Genomic DNA, 25,178 nt, shown 5'->3' with positions numbered 1-25,178 from the left:
CGTACAGACGACACACGTGATTGGTTGATTCCAGGAGGCGGTGTCCTAACACTCTCGTCTGTGATTGGCTGTTGGCAGAGTATGTGACCAATGACCGCGCGAGTTTTTACTGGTTACTGTGAATGACAATTCAGGAACTGAAGCTCACACCGCATGTAGCGCAAAGAAGGAGGCGTAAACACTGAACTAGCTAGGTAGCAACAAAGGTAAGCAATTACCCAGCACGGACACAATTCACCTGGAAAAAATCCTACTAGGTTAGTCTCTAAAGAGTGATGTGTTTGTAGCCGTAATACGAACGTGCAGAACTCGATATCTTTATTTAAACAAACGCATCGCGTTGGCCTGGTCTCGAAATGGAGTAGGCAACGATTCTGGCCTGTTAGCGGTAACTCGTCACAACGACTTTGGCGTGTTCACGTTGCGCGGGAAATTTTGTGCTAGCCTTTAATTCGCATCGATATCCTTCCAAAAGATCGCACCGCAGGCAAACACCGCAATACCCGTCCATCCGATAGTTTGTTCGGAGCAAAATGAGCTTTTTCGTCGACTGAACCGCGCTCTCTGTCGTGGTCGTGCTCAGCTCTGCTAGCATGTGTTAGCTAGCAGTGCTTGTGGTGTCTCGCGAGTGCGCAGGGAAAAAAATACCAACGTGACTAGGCCAGTGCTAGCATAGCTCCAACCTTTGGCATTTGATCCTTGTCTGCAAGCGTAAAAATACCCCCGAGTACGTTTACGAGCTCGTGTGCGTGGCAGACGTTTAGGCGAGGACGCTTTTCACCGAGTTGAATTATTTTATTCTCGCCAAAGAGGCCCGTTTCGCCATTTTAAATGTATCAAAACACAACGTGATGTTGCTGCCCTTTGGAGTTAGCCTTTCAAGTTAGCGTGCAGTCGCTCGGGATCCCCCCTTTTCCAAAGCGGTGATCTACCACCACTATTTTAAGGTTACGTTGTCGATGAAAGATTTTAGTATCGCATCCCTCGCTGGTAGATTACCAACCCCTCGCCGCCGCCAGAGAGTTGTTAAATATTTAGCGCATCACAGGCGCATGAATAGAAAACGAGGCCTGGCCTCCAGTCTAATTTTGTTCTCTTCCTCATGATTTGATCTCCACGTTGTTGGTCCTCTGAAACGCAATTTTGTGGTCGCTAATGACGTCCCGTTATTCATTTGCTCGCATGCCCGACGACGTGTTTAGCCCCGTCAGCTAACCGAAGTTTGGCCTCAGCGTGTTGTCATTGACCAACTGGTGCTAGTTGGATCATCTGGTGGCCCTGCGTGCACGTTGGTGGGTGCACGTTGGTGCTCACACTAGTTGTGATATTAAGCAGCCTTCTTTCTTTTCCTCATCATTGACGCTGGGGACAAACTGCAAGCGTGGCATCAACAGCTGTTAGTTTACCGGGAGGCCGTGAGTTGGGTTTATTCCTCGGGGGTTTATGCCATTGAATGGAAACCGTTTAGAATTGTAGCTGTGTACGTTGTTTCTCAAACTGCAGCTTTATAGTTTGATTCCTTTGAGCCATAATGGTGATATCCATGAAATCTGTGCATTACATATGGTTATTGGTATTTAAATGTAATGAATTGGTTAGTGTGCTTAACCAGACACACTTTGAGGAGGCCTCATTTATATTTTGGTGTAGAAAAGCAAGATTCACCATTGGGAGTTAACCGTGTGTGATGTGAAAGCCTGATGGAACAAATAGACGTTTAAATGTAAAGCTTTGAATTAGCTGTCTTAGAATCAGATTATCATTTGACACGTGTTTCCATTTAAATTGTGTATCTAATTACATTATTATTATTTTAAAGATAATGGACTTGGGTGGCAACAACGAGTGCTTTGGATGCGGCCGCACTGGTCATTGGATCAAGGACTGTCCTAAATCCAGCGGTCCTCGTGGACGTGGTCCCAGAGGACGGGGGCGAGTAAAGGGTAAGACGGAAATCACACCTCGGCCGACTCTGTGTCGTGTTACACTGTTTACCTCTACAGCTGACGTCATTTTTACTTGTTTCACACGATTGTGTGCCGTTACAGAGCAGTTCTGCTATCGATGCGGAGAGCACGGACACATCGCCAGGGACTGTGATCAGCCTGAAGACTGTAGGTGTTATGTTCAGTTTAAGTTCATTCATAGCAGTCTTTCATACACTGTTTGGGATTTTCCCGTGTCGATTTTTTTAGATTGTGCTCTTTTCCCCACAGCATGCTACAACTGCCACAAGAGTGGCCACATTTCCCGGGACTGCAAGGAGCCCAAAAGGGAGCGGGAGCACCTGTGTTACAACTGCGGGAAAGCTGGGCACGTGGCCCGCGATTGCGAACATGCGAACGAGCAGAAGTGCTACTCCTGCGGCGAGTTTGGCCACATCCAGAAACTTTGCGATAAAGTGAAATGTTACAGGTGAGGCCGGCGTTTGCCGCGAGAGCCCGCCCCACCCCCACCCACGGGCTGTTTACATTCACCCTTGATGTTTAACCTAAACGGATGTCTCTTGTTACCCAGGTGTGGCGAGATCGGTCACGTTGCTGTGCAGTGCAGTAAAGCCAGTGAGACTAACTGCTACAACTGTGGAAAGGCCGGCCACGTGGCAAGAGACTGCACCATCGAAGCCAGCGCATAATCAGTGCCCTCTGTTGCCCCTCCGTTTTTTTTTCTCAGATTGATGGTTGGTTGTATTATTTTCTCTGAATCCTCTTTACTGGCCAAAGTATGGCTGACGGAGGCTAGTCCCAGGCCAGTGAGCCTCTCGAAATGTAATACAAAGAAAGGGGTGAAAAAAAATCTTTCTGCATTCAATACAAAAAATGTTTTAGTTTGGTAGCAGTGTAATGTATAATGCTTTGTTAAAGATCCCCCTTTCCAAGCCACTGGTGTACAGAGGGACTCAACATATGGGAATCTATAGGACCTCGGAGCTTGTGGGTGAGAGTCTCAGTAAAACGAGATAGAAGAAGGGAGTAAATGGAAACTGAACTTCCATGTATGGTTATTTTGGTTTGTTTTAATGGGACACGAGTTGGCCAAGAGAGTAAAGACAAGGAAACATTTCATAACATGATACGTTTCAGCCCTACAAGCAGCTACAAGGGCGGTGACATGTATATCAGCCCTGCAAGCAACTAAACATGCTATAACTTTATGTTATATTGCTAAGGTATAACACATTTTGGAGGTATTAAAAGAATCATTCTTTTATACAAATCTGTTTACAATTTAAATATCAAGTTGTAACCCAAGGTAGATTCTTCCTTTAAAATGGCTTTGGAATTATTTTTTTCTTTTTTTTTTACCTTGGCGAAATGTAACATCATCAATGTAATGTCAGAACGGCAGAATTAGGAGTTATTTGGAATGAAAAATCTTTTCACAGAAATCAAAACGTTATTTTTGTACAATATCACTTAGTAGACTACTGTATAAATACCATTTGCTTGTACTCAGTTTTTAAGTCGGAAGGAAAGTGCAACTGAAGTCCTAGAAAATAGAAATGTAATTTTAAACTATCAATAAAGCTGGAGGAGCACGGGGAGAACATTTCTCTGGTCTGATTACTTTTTTCTTTGCATTTTTTGTACATTAACCACAACTATAATATGCGCAACGTGTCGAAATCCTGGGGGCTTCTGCGGAATGAAGCCTTTCAAACGGGTCCCATTGTAAAAGGAGACAAATGGCGAACTCTCCGGACCGAAAACAGGTTTCGTGAGTCGGGTAGAGAGCGCGCTGGTGTCCGTGAAGCGGCGCATTTGTCCGGGCTGTTGGCACGTTTGCGCAGGCTTGCGGAGGCTTGCGGAGGCGCAGAGCTCCACCTCGGACTCTAAAATGGCAGCGGGGGCTGCAGCAGTGCAGATGCTGCAGACCTTCGGCTCTTTCCGCCATCGAGACGCATCTGGAGGCCCCGCCCACTCGGCGCCTGACGTCACCGCTTTAGCCCAGTCGGCGTTCGAGCCGAGACAAACAAGCGGCCGGAACGAGCCGGCTTCATGTGGGCTCTTTTTATCAGCCTTTCCCTCCGTTCAACCCGGGGATAGTTAGAGGCCATGAGGGGGCTGCTGCCGTTCTGCCGGGGGCTCTACCGCCTCGGTGACCGGCGATCCAGGACGGCCACCGCTGTCGGTCCTCGGGTCGGGTTTTGCGGGGCCCAGAGCAGCTCGAAGGTACGGAGCCATCGTTCGGTTTCTGCCTCTTTAACGATGAGGACTCAGGTCACGGTTGCCCGCCGGGTTGTGCGCGGTGTCCCCGGTGTTACGAACTTCCCGGCACGGATGCTGCGGTTCGGATGGACGGGTCTGACACCGGGCGCAGCGGCGGCTCAAACGCTGTTTTTACGGCGCAAACAGGTCCGGAAAAACGCAGAGGAAGCCTCTTGAGCCGTTGCCGAATGGTTATTTATCATACTTTAGTGAGAATGGAACCAAACACCGTGCTGTGCCGTGTCTGGTTTCCTGTTATGGTTCCACTGGTTGGCAGGGGCCCGTATGTTGAAAGGGGGAAAAAAGAATTAAGGGTCCACGTTGCGTCGGATCTGAGAAATAACTGCTAAAGTTGAACACGAATTCGGCCCTGCTCGGGCGTCTGATCCCAGCCTGTCAATCACATCCTTGCATGTTTGCTTCGGGTAACGTGTCTGGTTCCTCCTGCAGCCGCAGCCACGTTTCGGGCTGCTCTTTGACATCGATGGCGTGCTGGTGCGGGGAAGGCTGCCGATCCCCGCCGCTAGAAAGGCGTTCGAGAAGTTGGTTGACTCTCAGGGACAGTTCGTGGTGCCGGTAGTTTTTGTCACCAATGCTGGAAACTGCCTCCGACAGACAAAAGCCGATCAGCTCTCGCACATCTTAGGAGTCCCCGTGAGTTCTTAAATTGTCCGCTTCCGCGTTCAAATCCCCTGTCATTGAATTTAAGTTGTTTTTAAAACCACTGACCTATTTCTAGATAACCCAAGATCAGGTCATCATGTCCCACAGTCCCCTGCGAATGTTTAAGAGGTTGCATGATAAGTGTGTGCTGGTGTCGGGTCAGGGGCCTGTCCTGGAAATTGCCAAAAAGTATCCTGGAATGCTCAGTGCTGTTTAATTAGTACACTAGTAGCTTTCCTCTAACTTTAATTAGTTTGCATATTATCTGCAAAACCATGATTATGATTCCACCAAATCTGACGTCCGGTTTTTGAAAACGCACTTGTCCTTAACGCCTCGTGTCCAGTCTGGGCTTCAACAATGTTGTCAGTATTGATATCCTGAGAGAATCTTTCCCACTTCTGGACATGGTCGATCACAACAGGAGGCCTAAACTGCCGGTGAGAGTTCTCAGAAACCTGCTTACGTCAATAACACTAACGCGTTTGGATATGGATTAATGTTAGTATCTCATCTTTCTTTGAAAGTCCAATCCTGTTGGCAAGCTTCCGAATGTTGAAGGTAAGCAGCGAACGTCTCAGAGTCTGTTTATTTTTTCTCTCTTAAAGCCGCTGCTATTTTAAATGTTTAACACCTGATCGCAGCGGTGATTTTGTTCGGGGAGCCGGTTCGATGGGAAACCAACCTGCAGCTGATCATCGACGTTTTGCTGACCAACGGCAACCTCGGCAGTGCCTACAACCCCCAAAACATTCCTCACCTCCCCCTGCTGGCCTGCAACATGGATCTCATGTGGATGGCCGAGGCGCAGTCTCCACGGTAATCGTCAAACACCATTGCCGCCGCCGAAGGCTCGGTGAACCACAGCAGTCGTTTGAGATGCCTTCCTTGCTCGTATCACCTCAGGTTTGGTCACGGGACGTTTCTCGTTTGCCTGGAGAACATCTACAAGAAGATAACGGGCGAGGAACTGAAGTACGAAGCCCTCATGGGGAAACCCAGCGAACTCACTTACCACTTTGCAGAATACCTCATCAGAACCCAGGCGGTACAGAGGCAGTGGAAAATCCCCATTACCTCCCTTTATGCCATCGGGTAAGCTGAATTTGCTTTATTCCCATGTAATTATCAGAAAAAAGCAAGTTGGCGCCGTTTACAGCTGAATCATAAAGCCTTAGGCGTTCCATACGACTGTAAAGTCTCTGCCTGTTGCGAGTAACAACACGCTTTTTCAACAGGTTTTAATTAATTGCGCTGCAATAGCTGCTTTATTTGTTCGTGTGCAAGGTTGTAAATACATCACTTCTTCCACCCCTTGTGAAAAACACACAATCGGCCAGTTTGGGGTTTTGTCATGACGGCTGTTGACATGCACGATCTAAACTCACTTCCCTATAAACTCAGGCATCTTCCTCATTCTCACTCCTCAGAGATAACCTCATGACGGACATCTACGGCGCCAATCTATACAACCGCTATCTGGAGGATCGGATCTCTAGGAAGAACCCCAAAGCAATTGCCACGATGTTGGCTGCCACTGGGTCCAGGACGTCTCTGTCGCAGGAGGAGGAGATAGACATTCTGGTGGAGAGCGAGCTGGCGCTTCCCTCCGCCACTTCCTGCAAGTCGGTCCTGGTCTGCACAGGGGTCTACAGCCCAGATGCAGAGGTGCCGCCCGACGCCAGTCAGTGCATCAAAGAGACCGTTTTCCACGGACACCGGGACTTCAGGTTCGACCCTGGCCTGGTGGAGCCAAACCACATTGTGCAGAACGTGGACGAAGCCGTGGACCTGATCTTTGAATGGGAGAAGTTTGTGCCTCAGTAGAGTTTTTGACCCAACAGGTATTGTGTGATCCTGGGCCTCCTTTTCGATTTAAAATACAAGCCTGTCGGGAGCCCAACACTGTGGATACTGTAATACTGACATACTGGACAATGGAAAAATAGTGTTCAACATTTATAGAAAGAAAAATGTGTAACTGTTACTGTCAACCAGCCTTATTTGACCTTTCTGTCTTTTAGATCAAAATACTGTTTTAGAACTTTGAAACCTCTTGTCTCTATATTTATTACACAGTTTTAAAGAAGCATACTCAGATAACATTTGTGTTTTTAATATCAAAGTGGTTCTTACCATTGTCATTTGTTTACCCATTTAAAATCTATGCATGATTATATGAGAGTAATACAGGTACTGTAAAAACTGTGCAATAGTGTCCATCTGCATTGTCCTCTTGTCAGACCCCTCTCTGCACACCTTGGTCAAATATGCATACATTTGTTTTAATGCTCAAGGTTTTAACTCCAGAAACAAAGTTATAAGCTAACACTTGAGATACAACAATGCCAATTAAAAGTGTTGACTTCCCCACTTTTGAGCCAGTTCATTTTGTGTTTGAAGGAGTTTGTCCAATATGTGTGTTAGCTGTAAAGCTATCAGAAAATGTCCATGTGTTCATTGAGAAAGGAAGAAACAGGTTTCAGGGGACAGTCTAAGTGGTTGAATGTCCCGCCCATCAAATACTAGCCCCGCCCTCTCACTGTTTCTATTTACCACTTACACTGCATAACGCCGCTCCTCAGGGACAGTTATTTTAATATTGTGCCTCCTTTGCAATGTGTCCAATACCTGTGGCAGTAACTCCAAGTTCAGAAGCGGCTTCTCTAGATCATCCACATAGAGGAGAGAGTCCGAATTCTGGCTGTCCATGGAAAACCTGGAGTTCACCCTCCTCCTGCGTTTGGGCCTCAGCGGCTGCAAGGCCACGGCGTCCAGCTCAGAATGTTTTTTGTGGATGTACAGCGTGATGGTGGACATTTTTGCCAGTCTCAGAATATAGGCCAGTAGAGCTATAAGAAAGCAAACTGCCACGGATATAACGATGTTGAACAAGCCACAGGTAGAGTTTGCTTTTGCACAGGAAGTAAAGTAGTCATCGCTGAGGTCGCTGATCTCTGTGCGAGCCACCGAGCCTGGGCTGGCGCAGGTGGGTTGCTGAGAGACAAGAGCCATATTCTTCAGCAACCAGTTCCTCAGGTACTGGATTTTACAGTCACAGTGGAATGGGTTCCCAGACAGGGAAACCTTTTCCAGACCGACCAGTTTGTCAAACAGGCCTGGAGTAACCGAAGTGAGCCGATTCTCCTGCATTAAAAGCTCCGTGGTGTCCGGGGGTAAACCAAACAGCTCGGTGAGGTTTGAAAAGCTGCAGTCCACCTTCAGGCCTGCAGGCGGGAGAGGGGAACATCGGCAAGGTGGCGCGGTGGAACGTGCACGTGACGTGGCGGCGAGGACGAGGACAGCAACAACCCAAGCCCAGAGCATCCTGCAGGGTCACAGGCCTGTTACTACGGGTCGAAACCGCCAGTTTGCACAAATCACACGGAGGTGTTAAACATCCAATAAGAGAGTTCTTCTTTAGTTAATGGTAAAAATAAATAAATAATCAAGTTTAACCGATGGGTTGTCAGAACGCAAACACATACAGAGATAACAAAAACTAACAGAGTTTCGCTTTTATGCAGTAATATAAACAAGGACCGACCTTTAAGAGACGAACACACCTGAAAGTGCTTCCTCATGCCGGTCATCTTGGAAATGTCATCGTCCCATTCAGTTTTAAGCATTTCAAAAGTCCGTTTCGAATCCGAGGCGCTGTCGTTTGGACCCGACCCGCTGTTAGAGTCGGAATAATCGCGAGCCACAGCGACGTTAGCGCGAGGAACGCACCAATAGCGCCGCGCGCTCGCCGCGCCTTCCGCGTGAAGGAAGCCCATCTGCTCGCGGACGATAAGCGCTAATCATTGAAATGGCGGGAGTTATCTGAAGTTGAGCCACGCTGGTTATTAGCGACGTCTGCAGCTGGGCCGGGACGCAGAGGGCCCAACCACAGCTGTGGACCATGTGCAGCTTCAAAAATGTCTTTTATAAGCGGCATCTTCAGGCTCCTGCGTGTGTGGATGTGACGTTCTGGAGACATTTATGTGTTAGCTTCCATTTTCTGTCGTGTTGCTCGCTTTAGGGAAGAGGCAGCACTTATTTTTACAGATGCATTTGAAGAGGGAATAGTGTCATCACCGTGTGCACGCGAGCTGCAGTGGACAACAATAAACCAGGTTTGTTTAAATGTTCATGTTTACCCAAGTGGAAATGTTGCTGGGAGGATTGATAGGTGATGGATAACTGGCAAAACATGCTGGAACGGAAAAACTGAATCGTCAGTGGAAAATATGCAGACGGCATTAAACAAATTGTTTCAGATTAGAAAGCTAATGGTGTGCATGTGTGTGCTGTGTAGCAGGTACACCTTTCACCCATAGGTGGTGTGATGGCACAGTTTTCCCTGCAACCATGCAGCACCATTGGGAACTATTCCAGAATCTGGAAAATGGAAGATATGAGAGCCTTTGGAATTAAAAGAACATTTCTTCCTTCAGATTTGACCAAGTCTGCACAACACAGTAAAAAGACAAATGGCAGGCATACCATAAGTCATATTTGTTTATTTTGCGTTCTTAACAATGTCACAGTTGAAGTTTTACAATAACTGGGGTCTTTACGGACTCACTACTCACTGTACAAACAGAATGCACGTACTGTATAAATGAGGCCATTCGTGCCCTTTTCTAAAATGTGTCTCACGCCAGACCGAAGTACTCGCAGCAGGATGTGTGTGTGTAAGAGAATGTGTCATAAGAGAGCTGGGTGCTAAATGGCAGCGGGCTTTCTAACAGTCTTGTTCTGATTTCTACAGCCAATGTCGGCCCACGCCAGCTGGAGATGATCGATATGTCGGCGTGTGACCCCTCTGATCCGTCGGTGAGGTGATGTCACACATCCTGATCTTAGCTGCAGATATCGGAATTGGTTCTATACACACTATGTACAGTTCTCGGATCCCCAGTCTTGGTCCCTTGTACAGATTTGTGACAAACTCCCTCTTTTCTTAAGCAGTTCATCGGGTTTGCACACATCAGAATCGCATATGTACACCGCGAAAAGCCCTCGGCAACAGAAGTGCATTTAGGTTTGTCATTTACACAAATGGCTTTGTTGATGAAATGCATGCTGAGCTTCAGTAACTACCAGCCAAACGTTGAACAAGAACACACCAAACATTAGGGAAACTCCAAATCAAAGAAAAACCGACACAAAAGAAGGAAGAAAAAAAAATCATCGGCTGACGCATGCATTTTTTTCTTCTTCCTGGCATCAGCTCACAGTGAAAAAGGACACGTGATGATCCATGCAGTGCATCGTTGGGGTACTTTTTCACAAAGAATGACTGTTGACATTTGAAGCACTACAACACACGGAAAATAAGAAAACAAACTGGGCTAACGTTGTCGAGACTTCCAGAGTTATAGTAAAGATACAAAACCAACGGAAAGACACATTCAGCTCATCAATGTCCCGCGTGTGACGTGTCCGTCCGTCTTTGTTAAACCGTGAGAGTAGATATGTGTGAGAATAATCTGTGTTCTCATGTTAAAATACATTTACAACCTGAATATTGGGACAAACAGTTTACTGTCACTAATTTATACACTAGAATAGACTCTATTTGTAGACTGTAGAAAGTTATTCTATACATATAACCTTTTTCTCTGTTCAGTTTGCATTTTGTGTCATTGCATTTCCTGAAAAAATGTTCTTCCACGTGTGCTTATCCAGCAAAATATTTCTGTTTAGCCCAAAGAGAAGCAGATTCCTTTTATTAAAATATATACACACATTCCTCTTCCCATTGTGACCTGTGTTATTAATTATTTATACTATTTCTAAGTGGGAAAATCTTTTTTTTTTTCCTTTTTTTTTAACCTGAATCTCAGAAAACAGACTTCCACTCTCAGTTCAAGTCTCTGTTCTCTGAACATGATTGCACTTAAACTTGCTCTGGTAATACTGGTTTCTCATACAATGTGCAGAGGAACGCCTCACTCTAATAACAGAACATGCAAAAAAAAAAAAGAAAGAAAACTAAATCATTCACGAGACGTTCCACTGAACTCCGAGGTACCACTCGTAAGACCAAGAGACTCTGACAGGGGTCGCAATCAAACAAATAAATAATGGCAAGACGGAAAAATAACCTGGAAGGACAGCTTCATCTTGATGTACAACATCAGTACAAAGATATTGCACATATGATAGAGAAAAAAAAGGTGAAACTAAAAAAATACTTATTTTATTCTCTTTACACCTTGCAGGGGGGTCTAAATAAGGCAAATTAAGATTTCAAAAGGTTTTTCAGATTTGAAGAGTCAGGAAGAGCAGCTATCGCATATGTTAAAGGCAACAGACTTGTGATTTTCAAGCATTCTTTGGATCCATTTTGTAACATGAACTCAAGTACATATTCAGACTGCCTGGTGCCACAGTTAATCTGCATTATTTTTCCCTTTTTAAAAAAAAAAACACAATGAAGAAATGAAAGCAAACGACTGATTCCTTCAATTGTGAGAGCTGACCTGAAAAGTCTGAGCTTTTGCAGCCCTCAGAATATGCAACAGCTGCCATCCAGGGGCTCCTTCACATCGGTTTGAAAGGCAAAAATCACAGGATATATTGTAAGCCGTGATGCACATGGGGGGTCCACTGCTTCCAGATCTACGTCGCATTACCATAACGTCAGCATAATACTGATAGAATTCATTTTTGCTGATAATAATTGTAAGTATAATCTTACAAATTACTTTACGCACAATATACTGTACATGAAGTCTTGACTAAATAGATTATGCATTATTAATTGGCACATTTATTAATGAGAGCTAGGAGACAACACATATAGCTGTCATCTACATTAAATACAGCACTAGAACTACAATGACTGAGACGGTCGACTCAGCTGCTTAACCTGTCCATGGAGTTAAGTTACCGTGAAATGATTATATCGTCACTACGTATGGAGCTCTACAGGAGGCGGCAACGCTCTGTTCATATGGCGGGCGGAGCTGCAAACCCAAAGAAGTCCTTTCCAAACGTCTTGGACACAGGAAATGACGATAGCATCTTGAAAGAAACAGTCATCCTCCTTGTGATTAGGCTAGACAGGTTATGGAGAGGACAATAAACAGGGAGCGGCAGAGCCTCTTCCTGTACAGAACCCCCACAAAACCCTGATGGGGGCCAGGCCCTTAGCAGGCAAATTAGTTAAAGGCCCCTGGTGGAAGATTTGTGTCCAATTTCCGTCCTGCATATTAGTTGGACCTGGAGGTGAGATAAAAGGTGCCCGTGTGTCATCACAGCAGCAGTAGAACACAGTGGACAGGCCATAGAGTCGTGCTGTCAGCCCCTTTGGTGTCAACAGTTGTCCCTCCTCGTCCACCCTTGTCACACTACGGTACTGATGCCACTGTGTTTGGGTTTGGGTCCGCCAGTCCCTGAACCCGCTTGCTGGCTGTGATGGTGTGGAAGATGCTGGGGGTGCGGCGCGTGATGCGGATGCTGACTGTAGTGGCTGTGCTGTGGGTGCGAGTGTTGGTGCCCGTGCGAGGCGTAAGCGGGGTGCTGGTGGTACTGAGTGTGGGGGGGCGGGTGGTAGTGGTGGTGGTGGTGGTAGGGCGGCGGGTTTTGCGGGGCTTGGCAGTAGTGGGAATGGTGACCATGGTGTTGGGCCTGCACTGTGTGTGTGACTTGTGCTGTGTGGTGCAGGTTGGTCGGGTGGGGCTTGTGGGATATGAGGGTCGGGTGACCGGGCGGGGGCAGAGGAGAGTGGCTCTGGGACGATGGTTTCCCTCGCTTGCTGCCAAAAAGCGACCCCAGGATGGAAGTTGATGCCGGGTTAGGGACGGAGGGGTGGCCGCGGGGGGCGCCCTCGTGAGGCGTGGTGGCTCTTCGGCGCGTGTGCGGACTGCTAATGATGGACCCCTAGAGGCGGGAAAAAGAGGTAACAGCATGTCTGTCAGCGCTGCTAAACCTACAGCTACAAGCTACCAGCTTTTTGTATTGCAGATAAACAACTAGCAAAATGTTCATTATACATGCAAATGAGGAAATCAAAAAATGTTTTCATGGTATGCAGCAGCAACACCAGGAACAAAATTAGCCTCGACTGAAAGGAGCTCTGCTGTTAGGAAGTTAAGTGGCTTTAAATAGTAACAGAAGTGGCGTGGAGCGGGGGGACATACGGAGCATAAATAATAACAGGAACAGGGGCAGAACAAGACAGTTATTCATCTTCATTGCAGTCAAAGTGCCAAACCCTCACACATGCAACTCGTTATAATCGATGAATGAAGAGCCTCCACATGCAGAGGGTGTGACAGGCAAACTCATCATCCACACATTAGCATTCGGCCGACAGTCAGGAGGAACTAAGCTCTTGTCTGCGAACTGCCTGGTCTCCCCCGCTACAAATGATCTTTGCAAACGTTTCCTTTTGGTTCATGCATCATCTACAAAGACCAGGGACATCGTGGAAAGATCAGCAGAAATCTGAAATTTTTCGGGATCCCAGCACGTGAACTCATGGGCACATGAAATGACAGAAAAGATGGAGGAATGAAATCCAGGAAACCCATCAGTGAACCTCTGCCTGTGATGTCTACGTTACTCCCTGAACCTAGCAGCATTTATTTTTGAGAAGCCATGGATGAAGGGATAACCTACAACCCTGCAACAGAGAGAGAGAGAGAAAGATAGAGAGAGCGAACTAAACGAAAAAAGAAAAAAAACCCACGGGGATGTGATTGAATGACAGACAGAGACAGGCAACAGGGGCAGGGATCAGAGGTGGAATTAGTAGTGTCATGCTTGTCTGAAGATAGTGTGCGTAGTGGTCACATAACATGACCAAAAACAAAACAGGAGATCTCTGGCTTTCACAAAGTGGCAGGATTGGAGGCAGGCAACCCGTAACATGCACGCTAACGGAGGCAAGCAGGTTCGTACGGCATCCCAGAAGGAAAAAATAAATGTTCCAAACAAATGTTCTGAGTCTATGAAGCAAAAGGAGGTGTAAGACCAAAAATAAATGGTGTGTTTTGACAGTGCACATCATCACATAGAGAGTAGCTTGGATACCAGCTGCTTCCAACTTACTTCCATATTGCTGTCTAGTGATCCTGCACTGCTGCGACGCCCCCGCTTGCCTGCCCGAGACATGCAATACCACAGATTAGAGATCGACAGCACTCCTTGGTCGACTAGAGACGTACCCGCCACCCGCCAGTCCCGTAGAGGGCATTGCAGTGGGTTGTGACTGCGAGTAAGGTCCAAATATGGGCAGGTATGGGACAAAGCAGGCCTCGGAAGGGGTGGGGGTGGTGGTGGTGGTGGTAACTGTGGCTATTTTCTAGGTAGCTCTGTAAAGCTTTGCAATTTCGAATGCACGGAGAAGCCAATTGTTACCCGAACTTTGCAGCCTCTGTTTGAAATGTGAAGCAGAAGCTAATATACCCCCCCTTTATCTGGGGCCAAGAGTGGCGAAAAGCCAGTCTCAGTTACAGTCACACAGAAGGAGACACATCAAAAGCAATACAGTGGTTGTTGCATATGGGATGTACAGGCATATACAGGTCTGAGGGCAGACGGAGCGCTCTCGCCAGTGTTAGGCACACTCAGCCGATGGCACATGATAACCACAGATAAACAGGAAAATATCTGATGTGTGAGGAAGTAACACGGTAACTACAAATGGGGTGGAGCGTGGCAGGAAAGGAAAAAAAAATGGAAACATTGAACATAAACGACCCCACTAACATGCCACATCCTGCATCAGAAAACAGCGGCGACAGGAGGGCGGAGGGACCGCTGCTCTGACTGACCTACTGCTTCCCGATCATACGGAGGCAGATTCCTGGCTGGATTTCATGGCGTTATCAAGGGAATCACCTGATAACCGTTACCTGTCATGGATGGAATGCGTTCTTGCGTCAGAGATTCGGGGATGGGAAATGACTGAGGCTAACGCCACGACTCGCTGCTCGGCCAGGCCGTGCAGACCGTCGCTAAGCTACGTGACGTATGGTGTTTGAAACCAACACAGGGTTGTCGTGAAATGTCCCCGGACAGAAGAAATAAAACCAAAAAAACCTGATGAGTGTGAAAGGTTAAGCTCAGTTAAAAAAGGGTGATGATAAAAGCATAAATGGAAATGTCGAGGATGGACTACCTGAAATTCTGCACCTTTGCTGAATTTAGCGTGAAGCAGACGGCAAATCTCTCAGAAACAAGGTGGTCAAGTCCAGACTAAACTACCCAATCACGGGTGGATCCAAAAGGGGAGAAGTATGGTGCCATGAAACATTTTGCTATATTTATCCCCTCGATAACGCTGCAGAGAGCTGGAATACAGAGAACCAGCCACTGGAAGTAAAGGGAAGACTGGCTGTACCTGCTTCAGAGAGGTCCCTCAGGGAGCTGCTCAGGGCGCTCCTCTTCAGCCCCTCCCCCATGGCGTAGGTGTCATCCAGACTGGCCCGGTTCATGGTGCCGTTGCCAGCCTCCTTCTTCAGACCGGAGCTCTGGGACATGCTGGGCCTCACCACACCCTTCTGCTTCTCCAGCTCAGCTGCAGGAAGCAGAATAAAGGCTTTATGGAGCGGGGGGTACAAAAATGACACTACAGGCACTAGAATACAAATCCATTACTACTGTTTTGCTGAAGAAAAGGTGTATTAACATTCCATCAGTACTTCTGCTGCTTCACGCATTCCCACTATGCTTTATTTCCAGGACACAATTCCCATTCCAATGTCAAAGGAAGGAAAGGCTCTCCAACATGTCAGCCATACTGTTAACTGTAAAAGGCCTTCCTGGTAACAGTTGAAATGTAATGAGAACCATGCGTGTTCTACTTCATACAGCCTGTGGTCAACAGAGGGAGCGGGCGTGGGGGTGGGGGGGGGGGGGGGGTAATTGGAGGCTTACACTCTATTCTGTACTTCTCCATTTCCTGGACTTCGGCGATGGACTCCCGCAGGTCATCTGTGAACTTTTTGCGGTCCTGGGGGTTAGGCGCATTGAAGTTGATGAGGACTTTGATGTCCGCACCTGGAATGGCCGACGTCAGTCTGATCCCGTTGGGATAATCTGGCGGAGCGGAGAGGAGGGGGGGGGTTGCATTTAGACAAGAGGGCACCGATCAAACGCCGCGTTAAAGCACACTGGACAAATCAGTGCGGCGTTCGGAGAGTAAATGTCAGGGCAGCTCATTCCTGCTGCACGTGTTGCTGCTTAATCCAGCCCAGTGGTAAACACTGACGGGGGGGGGGGGGGGCACAGTGACTTACACTTACACTGACTCTCAAACAGCATCACTTGCATTCCGTAGAGGGAAAAGGACTGTCTGAAGCTGTACGTCACAGAGTTCTTCTTCTTCTGGAAGATCTTGGTGACCTAAAATAAAGGTAAACGTTACTGCACTGTTTGGGAACAATGTGCACATAAATCTAAAGTCAGATTAATCACGAAAATCCCTTTATAAATATTGTATCTCCTCCAACAAGTACACTTAAGAGTCTCACCATGATACTACAGTCGAGTCTAAAGCCAGAATTCTTTTAGTATTACGGTCATTTAAGGGTGGGGGAAAAGCCCATTTTTTGGTTTTTAAAGGCCACCCTCGCACCTCATAGAGATGGTAAGCATTTAACCCACAACCCATAATATATCTGATGGTGGGCTGTACAGAGGTTCATCTAGCAGTATTGTAAATGTAGAGATGTTTTCCTTTCATACACATGCTTGAAGCCAAGCACATATTTGAGCCTGGGGTTAACAGCAGTGGATTTAAGAGGACTTTTACCACGAGGAGGTCGTTGAACAGGAAGATCTCCCGCTGGTGCAGGCCCAGCTTCTGAAGCTTGTTGGGGTCTGGCACTTCAAACAGGCGGCAGTAACAGACCAGTCGGCGATGAGGCAGCGAGAGCACCTACGAGGCCGAGGAAAGAAGTGGCTAAAACTTCAGAGGACACCACGCAGCCAGGAACATAAGAGGAACCTAAGTCAGCCTCTCCTGATTTACTCCTCGGAGGGTTTGAGCGCATTCTTCGCATCATTTGCGCTGATTCATGGGGCTGTCGGGCGACAGCTCGGTGGCTGCTGTCCAGGGTCGCAGCTAATGATTTCATGCTGGATTAATCCTCTGATTATTTCACTCATTAATGGGAAATGACATTTTAAAGGGAATCACTCAGAGGCCAGACAAGACAAAGGGAAGCTCTACATTTTAGGAATTCAATTTCACATTCGAGTCAATTTCAAGATTGTTATGCTAATTTTTCTGCACTTCGAATGTTAGTTTTTCATCTTAGTGTCTAACTAAAGCGTTCATTCCTAGGTGACACCTGCCACACTGCCGAATTCCTCCTTTAAAGATTACATTGGGAACTAATTCTCAAAAACAATAGGGACTGTCATTCTTGGCGTGGAAAGCATTGCTCTGGAATGCCGTGACGCATACCCTGCTGTGCCGAGAGACACGTAAACACGGCAGCGTGATGCCACAAAAGAATTCTGAACTGTGGATTTTGACTGCAGGGGACAGCAACAGCGGGGAGTGTGCGGGTTGTTCAGGTTTCAAGATTAAAGCTTGCAGCTGCACGTGGCGTACAGAGGCAGGTAAATAACACATGAGAAACAAGTGGGTGATGGGTAATTTGCATCTCTTTAGCCTACTTACACATCCGAGGCCGTGATGCAGCGACCCAATCTGAAAGAGAAGAAAAGGCTGATGTTACACATGGCCGCGGCATTGCTGTTGCCCACCTGAAAACGCAATATTTTGTGCATTCTTGGGTCTATTAAAGCAGCTGCGCGGCGCTTCGTGGTTTTGTGTACAGGGTGCGTGTTACGTTCACTGATGCCAGACCTCAGGACTGTGTAATGATGCTCCAATGAAAACAGATCTTCCCCTAGAAACTGATTCCGAGCACCACTAGGTAGTGTAATTATCATGGAGATGAAGCCTAATGTGGTATTTCTGCTGAAGTGTTTTACTGAGAGTCCTCCTGGGCTTTTAATCTCGCAGTTAAACAGCCATGACTGATCATTTGTCAGTACACTGAGGGATATTTGGCAGAACACTCCTTCCATCACACTGGCAACTAATAGAAATGAAATTCTCCCCGTAAAGGAATGCTTTGGCTGAGGATGCATTGGCTATTGGCACGTTTAACCTTCACACGTGTGGGAGACACCACCGGCTGCATTAGTTACACAGGTTCATTAAACACACCTTCAACCGTTTCGTCCTCTAAGTGAAATGTATCGTGCTCAGACGTGTCAGAAGGTCATAGTTTTCCATCAGACAGACATGCAGCATGTTTGACAGCCTTGAAGGCCTCTGTGGTGGTTAAAGTCACCAGCGTGAAGGTCTGCGCACAAGAATTCGGGCCCCTTTCAACTATACCCAAAGCTCCAGTTTTTTAAAAACCTGCTATTTTCTGTATTGTTCATGTTAATTTACAAAGATCTCTGCTAGACTGGGGTCACACTTTAAATGTGTGATGTCATCAATGTCAGACCAAACTGGTAACTCACTGGTTTCTTTCCCACGATGAGCTTTTCCACCTTCTGCACCTGGGAGACGTGGTCTTCGTTGGTTTTGAGCTCCCGCTTGCGGATCCGTTCGTAGATGCCCACCAGGGTCTCTCTGGGGATATCCTCCCCGTCATCCACGCCTGGCACAGAGCGGAGAGTTACGCCACGATAATAATGCAGTACTAGCACACGGCAGCTGGGGAAAATCAGGCAATAGCAGCCTTTTGAACAGTGTTTGTGTTTCGCTACCTCTCAGGTTTTTGATGAAGTCCTCCAGCTTCATCTTCCTCTCGGGTTTGACGTTGGGGCTGTACATGTCAGTGTTGAGGAGGATGATGGCGAACGCCAGGATGAAGATGGTGTCCGGATTCCTGAACTGCCTCACCACTGTGGGGTTGCAGATGCAGTAGCGCTGGCTGGGGGGGCACAGACAGGAGAAAGTTTTCATACTCAACAAGTCGCTGCCAGGAGTTACTGTAAATATTGTAGCACAATGGCTTCATTATTATTCTTATGGTCGACTTTCGTGGTTTCAGGGGGACTTTGTCAACATCATGTTTGAGTTTTGGGGACTTTTGCCTGCAAAACATCGGGTTCGCAGCAATCAAATATTTAGATCGGCCCTCTGGAGAAATCAAAAGCAGTTCTTTGTGTCCAACACTTAGCCAGATGGCAGATAAATAAAACCCAGAAGCAACCAAACCGAGTGATATGGCACTTTAAAAACCCCGACTAACATTCTCTACATTTCAATTATTAAATCATAAAAGCAAAATCTGTTGGAAAACTGGTGGCAGCCTCCACCAGCATAAGATTTAAAGTCTCCTTATCTATCCTGAAAGAGGATCTTGGAAGAGTTTTTATCTTTATGTAAATATCACTCTTCTCCACCCTCAAGTGTCCGTAATCTTGTGTGCTGGTCATCAGTGCACCCACTGGATTATCCAGAGTTAAGACCAAGGAGCCAGCAGAATAAAATCCAGCTCAAAAGCACAGACCTCCCCCCCCCCCCCCCCCCCCCCCCCACACACACACACAGACACACACACACACGCCTGTTACAATAATCTGTGATTATTCTGGCAGATTTTCTGTGCCCTATTTGTCTTCTCCACAGTGGGATCTAACCTGAAGGCTTCGATGAGCCGCTCCACTTTCTGGGCTTCCCCCTGAACGCGGATGTGATTCTGAAATTTCCTGAGAGCCTCGTCCAGCTCCATGCTCTGGAAGTCCATTTCGTCCACAACACAGCTGCCACAGAAGGAGACACAACAATGTCGGCATAAGAGAGTTACAGAGAGTAACTGGGAACTCCCCATTTTATTTGTGTTGCAAGTCTTAATGTTTGAATAACTCTTTATTTTGTCCACGCTTCATTGTGGAGATATTCCAGAAATAAAGTCAATGGTTCTTACTCCAGGACATCCCTGTTGAACTGTTTCTGTCGATTGCCGAGAAATTCCCCAATCATCTGCCGGCTCAAGCCCTTCCGCTGCAGAAGGAAGTGCGCCACGCCGACCGGTGTGTCGGGGATGAACCCCCTCTCCGTCAGGTACTGAATGCCTTTTTCGGGCTTCCTGAATCAAACACATAAGTAAAGGTAAGAGGTGAACATACATTTTCCTCATGAGTTACCATTTTTATGAGCTCGATAAGCCAAAAAGCTGTGTGTTGTGTTCAAAGCTCCTCAGTTAGTGTTTGGTTTTAATTTAGTTTCATGAGTAGTCACGAAGCGGATCGTGAGTGACGGCTGGAAGGCTGCCCACACGTGTGGGAAGTCATCACAAAAGCTTCGCTTCTGTGACAAGCTCATAAAGGTCTAAACTCCAGCATCGCCTTCGCTCCCCGCTACCAACATCTGTCGAGCATCTGCTCCGTCACCTACTTGTTGAAGAGGTTCAGGCCGATGCGGTAGTGCCTCTTCCGAATGACGTCGTTGCTGAAGATGGGCGAGTCCCAGCTGTTCCTGGTCTCCTTGTGGTAGGTCTGCTTGCTGAGCGTCTGCTCTCTCAGGCTGTCCCTGGACGAGGACTCCGAGCTGCAGTTAATGGTGTCGTTGGAGTTGGACGTGCTGTTGATGCTGTCGTTGTCCCCGTCCGAGAAGTCCGACTCCGATTTGCTCTGCCGGTTGGCCGAGCCGTTGATGGCGAGGTGGCTTTCCAGCTGCCGGTGCCGGTGGCGCAGAGGCGCGTCGTCGTCACGAGAGGGAGCTCGCGGCGGAGGCCCGTGGAGGATGTGTTTCGGGCTGGCCTGGGACGACGTGACGATGTGGCCGTGGGGCTCGTATGCAGGCGGCCGCTTGACAGAGCTGCGCTCGGAGCGGTCGCTGAGCTCTGCCGAGCTGTCACTGGGAGGTTCGATGGTCAACAGAGGCAGGTGGTCCATTCTGAGACGCTGGTCCTGGCAGTCCAGAGAAGGCGTGCTACGGCAGCTTGTGTCCGTGTCACGACCCTCATCTTTGGGGTCAATGGGCCAGTACTCCTGGGAAGAGTTAACAGATCGTAACCGGAGGTCTGATTCTGTGCTGGACGGCTGTTCCCCTGACCTGGACAGAGCGATGGACGGGGACATGTCCTCCTCGTCTATGAACAGAGTCACATCGCTGTACGAGGCCATTGTTTCATCGTCCAGGCGCCCGCCTCCCCTGCGGTGGGACTTCACCTGATAGGGCATTTCTCGCTCCACTTTACGGCAGCCCATCGCCTCCGGGTCGGTGCCCTCGTCGCCCTGAAGGCTGCGACAGTTCAGTGCATCATCTATCGACTCGGCCAGGGATTTGACCTGCCTGGAAAAAGTGTCCTCCAGCTCCGTGATGGCGTCCGTCAGGTCGCCCTGCGGAGCTGGATGAGAAGCCACGTTGGCCTGATGGTGCACTTCGATATCCCCACATTCTGACTGCACCAGAGACAGCGGAGTGCCGTCCTCTGTCATGGACACCTGTCTTCCCTCGAAGTAGGAACTGTGCACTTTTTCAGGTCCCTCGAACGAGAGCTGCATCCTCATGTTGGAGAGAACAATGCGTCTGGACATGCGGTTCTCAGACATAGAGCTTCTGAGACGTTCAAAGTTCTTGTTCATTTGATACTGCCGGAAGGCTGTCTGGATGGTGCGGGCCGCATGGCGAGTTATGAACCGTCCGCCATATTTACGCTCCAACATCTCCACCTGAACAGGAAATTAAGTTTAATCAAGCAGGCTATTATAGAAATAGGGAAAATAACCTTCTGACCCATACAAATATGTGGATTTATGTCTATTTTATGTCTATTATTAGTATATTCTTATGTTATAATTGACTGTCCATTAGGTGCATATAAAAATATGCTAAATTCAATGGAAATCACACTCAAGCTTAAAACTTTTGCAGCATCAACACCTCCACTTCCACCTGTGTGTCAACACTGGACACATCAGGATCTGACCCTCACATCTAAAATACCTGTTTGTCCTGGAGGTCGGCGGAGAGCTCATAGCTCTCGGACAGCGAGCGCGACCGCTTGATGGCCTCCTCCTCGGCCTGCTTGCGGAGGATGGACTGCGAGTGCTGGAGCTTGGCCCGACGGGGCCGCTGTGGCCCGGGCTGAACCCCCTGGCTGTACAACGGGCTTTCGAATCTGTCGGGGCTGATGGCTGAGCCGTGGGTCACTGGGCCCTGGCCATAGGTGGCTCCCCCGTCCAGGGACGGGCCACTGTCACTGGGCCGTCCATCCCCTTCAACGCTGCAGAACAGAAAAGTAAAAACACGGTGAGGGATTTATGAATGAAGCGTTTGTCCTTGAGACAGAATAAACAGTCAGGCACTTGAAAAGTGAAGTGCCATTACTGACCCTGTAACACTCACAGTGTTTAACCTGTGCTTCAATTGTCGCTGCCTAACAGCAGCAACAAACCTGCCCTTTACACAAGAAGACAGCTGCCACAAACACAAGCTCCAAACCTTGGAGTCATCGACCCACTTGCTCGCGCAGGATTACATTTACCGCACCGCGATGATCTCGAAGACGATAAAAAGCTGGGGGTACTCACTCACTCTTACATCCCGCAGCGCTACACGAGCTCTGCGCTTTGCGAGAAGACAGCGTATGTTCTATAAACTGCCAACTCTTCCTCCAGATCTTGTCCACCATTCTTCCAGTCAAGTCCAGAGTTCACCGGCCGTACAGGAAACCGCCGTTTAAACCGCATTAAGGACCAATCAGTGACCGGTTTCATCATGTTTGCCCAAGTGACAACACGCTTTTCCAATACAAGATTCAAAGTCCAGTTTAGGGTTGGGTGACAGTGCAAATACAGCTCCAGCGGTACCTTTGAAACAGCCGACGTGCATGTTGCACCCGCCTGCTCAGCAACTAACCTCAGACCAACAAGCGTTTCTCCTCCTGCGTATTAAAGTCAACTCACTGTTCCTGACACACCCGTTCTGTACACAATCTGCTTCCTTCATCAGAACAGCAGCTAATGCTGAGTGGTACAGAAGCACCAGGGTTTACAAACACAACTCAGGCCTTGCTCTCAACTAACAGCTTTTATATGTCACAGCACCACGAAGCAGAACGTGTTTACTCAAGAAGGCCAGTCGTAAGTTTACCATAACCTGTAATTCCCCAAAGCCACGTTGAAAGTTTGTATTTGTATTTTGTCTGCATCTTCCTGCTTAAATACTCATCACAACTTCTCTCATCAAGGTCCCCGCCTGGGATAAACTGAAAAACCTTGTCAAACAACGCGTTGCTGTCTATCAATCAAAGAGGAGGGCAGTAGAGATGCTTCACGCGTCAGGTACAAAACAGAGTGGACGTTGTGGAGACCAGTAAAATAAATCCTCACACAGCACATTGAAAATCAGACATGCACAACCGCCACTGGGGTGAATCCTCCTCAGCCATCTGCTTTCTGATTGTTTGTTCTACTGCACAAGTCCAACAGTTAATTCAGAAGATTGCTGACTCCAATTATTAACCCATTAAACTGAAAGCTGCGATACGCCCCGACATCTTCCCCCAGTGGTGCAGTGGTGGGCGGCATTGTTCACAAAGATTTAGCAACGTTTTTGAACTGACCGTTTTTGTGTGGGCACCATCCATGCAGCTTTCTCATCTCATTCATGTGATTAATTCTGAATAAAAAAGTGTCTCATGATGTCAACTCAAATGGCAAAAAAGCCAAAAGTCAGGCCGCTTCCTTTGTCCTGAACCCCAGTAGAGTTACAACTTTTGTCTGTGCGCACCCAGGTCTCCAGCATCGGGGCAGCTAACGTAACCTGAGCGAGCGAGTGTCAAGTTCTGGCCTTCGGTAGTTCTCTAAATGTAATGTAGACATTAAACTCCTGAAACTCAAGCTGGGTAACAATAAAGACAGCTGTGCTTATTCACCAACCTTCCCAAGGAAACTCTGAACGCTGCATTTAGCTGCCAAGTCATTAAATACTCCACAGTGATGTCACCCGACTGGTAGGACTGGGAAAAACAGCTCGAAGGGATGACGATGACGAAGATGATGATGATGATGATGGGGAAAACAGCATATGTTTTTCAACTTTCTATAAATACTGAATGAGGTTTATATAATGCCGGGGTGAAAGGTGAAGGACGATAGCTGGTGTGACGCCGCTTCCTGTCAGTGACCACACTCGCGCCGAAATATTATCTCACTACATAAGCAGCGTCCGCTCAACGGGGTCTGTTGCTCCGTCTGGCTCCTTATCCACCAGGAGCCTCTCTCAGCTCTGATGTAGGCATGGATAAGCCTGTCAGCTCAGCTGGCAGTGATTTTCAGCTATGGGATTCGGGGATTTGAAGGGCGGGGGGGCAACCATCTCTTTCACCCTGAAGAAACGGACCTGGACCCCAACCAAGGCCTCAACCAGTTCCATCAGCCGGACCTGGGGGAGAAACATTCCTCTGTTCCGGAAAAGAGGAGTCACAACTACAGGAGTTCTGGGAAGAGAATGAGACTAATGAAGTGCAGGCTGGTGCTACGGAGTGGGGGGGGGGGGAAGAGAGAAGACAGAATGGATGACTCCAACTGCTAAACGCTGTCATGTTTTCCCAATTAGTTTCATTGTTTGTGTTCTGAGATCTTTCCATGTCTGTTTACAGCTTCTCTCAAAGGACTTGATCCAAATTCAAATTCAATAAATCTCTTTTATTCATGGCAGTCGATGCCTTAATTACCTCAACTAAGAAACATGGAAGCTGCGTTTGTGCCCTGTTAAAATTTTATTTAATTATCAGCAACATAACGTGGAATAAGAAGAAACAATATATCCTTAGACTTCCTATTACTGGAATTTATGATCAAATGTTTGTTTTTAATTAGTTCCTCACAGGATTATTTGCTTCGAACGTCTCGTTGGTCAAACCGAGGTCTGGTTTTAGTGGAAATGCGACCATGTGTGCGGGAACCCGATAATGGGACTGCTGCTGTCCAGAGGCTGTGAATGATGTCACAATAGATGACGTCATCTATCTTTATGTACGGCATTTTAATAAGTATGAACGCTAACGCTAGTATGACAAATTCATTGATATGTGGTCATAAAATGGAGCGATTATCATTACATTTGTAGGTGAAAACCTGCAGAAAACGTTGGTGCAACTGACCTTTTCTGTCCACTGAGACTTGTTGGCATTTATTCGTACTTATTAGCAGATAGCTCAATGGTGAAGGAATTCCACATGAACTTTAGGCTCATCATTGTACTTTTACGTGTTTGCGTGAGTTTATCTTCCCGCACCGACTCCAGAACATGTGTCCCAGACTCAACACCAGCAGATGTTTTCCTTTCCTCCTCATAGCGGCTCAGACAGCACATAA

The 25,178-nt window shown here is 47.5% G+C and overlaps 4 protein-coding genes and 1 long non-coding RNA gene across 18 annotated transcripts in view; 3 read left to right on the top strand and 2 right to left on the bottom strand.

Moving 5' to 3' along the window:
• The first annotated feature begins 54 nt into the window (after positions 1–54).
• cnbpa (CCHC-type zinc finger, nucleic acid binding protein a) lies at positions 55–3,549 on the top strand. Of its 4 annotated transcripts, none has more exons than XM_057039842.1 (5): positions 55–206; positions 1,820–1,943; positions 2,049–2,114; positions 2,217–2,415; positions 2,518–3,549. In XM_057039842.1, exons 2-5 carry the CDS (start codon positions 1,823–1,825, stop codon positions 2,633–2,635), a joined length of 504 nt encoding a protein of 167 aa, XP_056895822.1. In that variant the 5' UTR covers positions 55–206; positions 1,820–1,822; the 3' UTR covers positions 2,636–3,549. The 4 variants fall into 4 exon arrangements, with proteins under 4 accessions (XP_056895822.1, XP_056895819.1, XP_056895821.1 ...); XM_057039839.1 differs by having other exon boundaries at positions 2,196–2,415; XM_057039841.1 differs by having other exon boundaries at positions 115–257; positions 2,196–2,415.
• Positions 3,550–4,030: 481 nt separating this feature from the next.
• Positions 4,031–7,244, top strand: LOC130529515 (haloacid dehalogenase-like hydrolase domain-containing 5). The gene is made up of 8 exons (XM_057039834.1): positions 4,031–4,172; positions 4,659–4,862; positions 4,948–5,060; positions 5,218–5,311; positions 5,399–5,432; positions 5,516–5,690; positions 5,778–5,966; positions 6,302–7,244. The coding sequence occupies exons 1-8, from the start codon at positions 4,056–4,058 to the stop codon at positions 6,696–6,698; spliced, it is 1,323 nt and encodes a 440-aa protein (XP_056895814.1). The 5' UTR covers positions 4,031–4,055; the 3' UTR covers positions 6,699–7,244.
• On the bottom strand, positions 6,967–8,573 carry gp9 (glycoprotein IX (platelet)). Its single transcript, XM_057039838.1, has 2 exons — positions 8,419–8,573; positions 6,967–8,199 (listed from the first exon to the last, which is right to left on the bottom strand). Exon 2 carries the CDS (start codon positions 8,196–8,198, stop codon positions 7,431–7,433), a length of 768 nt encoding a protein of 255 aa, XP_056895818.1. The 5' UTR covers position 8,199; positions 8,419–8,573; the 3' UTR covers positions 6,967–7,430.
• Positions 8,574–8,670: 97 nt separating this feature from the next.
• LOC130529520 (uncharacterized) lies at positions 8,671–10,858 on the top strand. The gene is made up of 2 exons (XR_008951595.1): positions 8,671–8,989; positions 9,628–10,858. It is a non-coding gene; the product is annotated as an uncharacterized LOC130529520 (long non-coding RNA).
• The window catches only part of LOC130529505 (IQ motif and SEC7 domain-containing protein 1-like), a 64,286-nt gene continuing 48,464 nt past the window's right edge, over positions 9,357–25,178 (bottom strand). For 6 of the 11 annotated variants that reach the window (XM_057039798.1, XM_057039800.1, XM_057039804.1 and 3 more), the window contains 13 exons: positions 21,802–22,081; positions 20,248–21,527; positions 19,778–19,939; positions 19,491–19,613; positions 18,612–18,778; positions 18,363–18,502; positions 17,503–17,532; positions 16,627–16,752; positions 16,112–16,217; positions 15,750–15,911; positions 15,214–15,390; positions 13,920–13,969; positions 9,357–12,746 (listed from right to left, as the gene is read on the bottom strand). In XM_057039798.1, the coding sequence (XP_056895778.1) occupies positions 12,210–12,746; positions 13,920–13,969; positions 15,214–15,390; positions 15,750–15,911; positions 16,112–16,217; positions 16,627–16,752; positions 17,503–17,532; positions 18,363–18,502; positions 18,612–18,778; positions 19,491–19,613; positions 19,778–19,939; positions 20,248–21,527; positions 21,802–22,081 (3,340 nt within the window). In that variant the 3' untranslated portion in view covers positions 9,357–12,209. Of the gene's footprint in view, positions 12,747–13,919; positions 13,970–15,213; positions 15,391–15,749; positions 15,912–16,111; positions 16,218–16,626; positions 16,753–17,502; positions 17,533–18,362; positions 18,503–18,611; positions 18,779–19,490; positions 19,614–19,777; positions 19,940–20,247; positions 21,528–21,801; positions 22,082–22,388; positions 22,711–25,178 lie in introns of those variants that run through there. The other 5 variants (XM_057039799.1, XM_057039806.1, XM_057039801.1 and 2 more) reach the window with 4 other exon arrangements.

Source organism: Takifugu flavidus, chromosome 8, assembly GCF_003711565.1.
Source record: "Takifugu flavidus isolate HTHZ2018 chromosome 8, ASM371156v2, whole genome shotgun sequence".
Lineage (NCBI taxonomy): Eukaryota > Metazoa > Chordata > Actinopteri > Tetraodontiformes > Tetraodontidae > Takifugu > Takifugu flavidus.
The sequence above is the reverse complement of the archived record's forward strand: the minus strand, read 5'-3'. Positions and strand labels throughout refer to the sequence as shown.

What these genes read in the sequence shown, in the direction of transcription:
- cnbpa (XM_057039839.1), top strand. Translation starts at nt 1,823, where the DNA reads ATGGACTTGGGTGGCAACAACGAGTGCTTTGGATGCGGCCGCACTGGT. An exon ending in AGGACGGGGGCGAGTAAAGG is followed by an intron (nt 1,944 to 2,048) that starts GTAAGACGGAAA and finishes GTGCCGTTACAG; the next exon opens with AGCAGTTCTGCTATCGATGC. An exon ending in GATAAAGTGAAATGTTACAG is followed by an intron (nt 2,416 to 2,517) that starts GTGAGGCCGGCG and finishes CTTGTTACCCAG; the next exon opens with GTGTGGCGAGATCGGTCACG.
- LOC130529515 (XM_057039834.1), top strand. Translation starts at nt 4,056, where the DNA reads ATGAGGGGGCTGCTGCCGTTCTGCCGGGGGCTCTACCGCCTCGGTGAC. An exon ending in ACAGGAGGCCTAAACTGCCG is followed by an intron (nt 5,312 to 5,398) that starts GTGAGAGTTCTC and finishes TTTCTTTGAAAG; the next exon opens with TCCAATCCTGTTGGCAAGCT. An exon ending in ACCTCCCTTTATGCCATCGG is followed by an intron (nt 5,967 to 6,301) that starts GTAAGCTGAATT and finishes CTCACTCCTCAG; the next exon opens with AGATAACCTCATGACGGACA.
- gp9 (XM_057039838.1), bottom strand. Translation starts at nt 8,198, where the DNA reads ATGCTCTGGGCTTGGGTTGTTGCTGTCCTCGTCCTCGCCGCCACGTCA.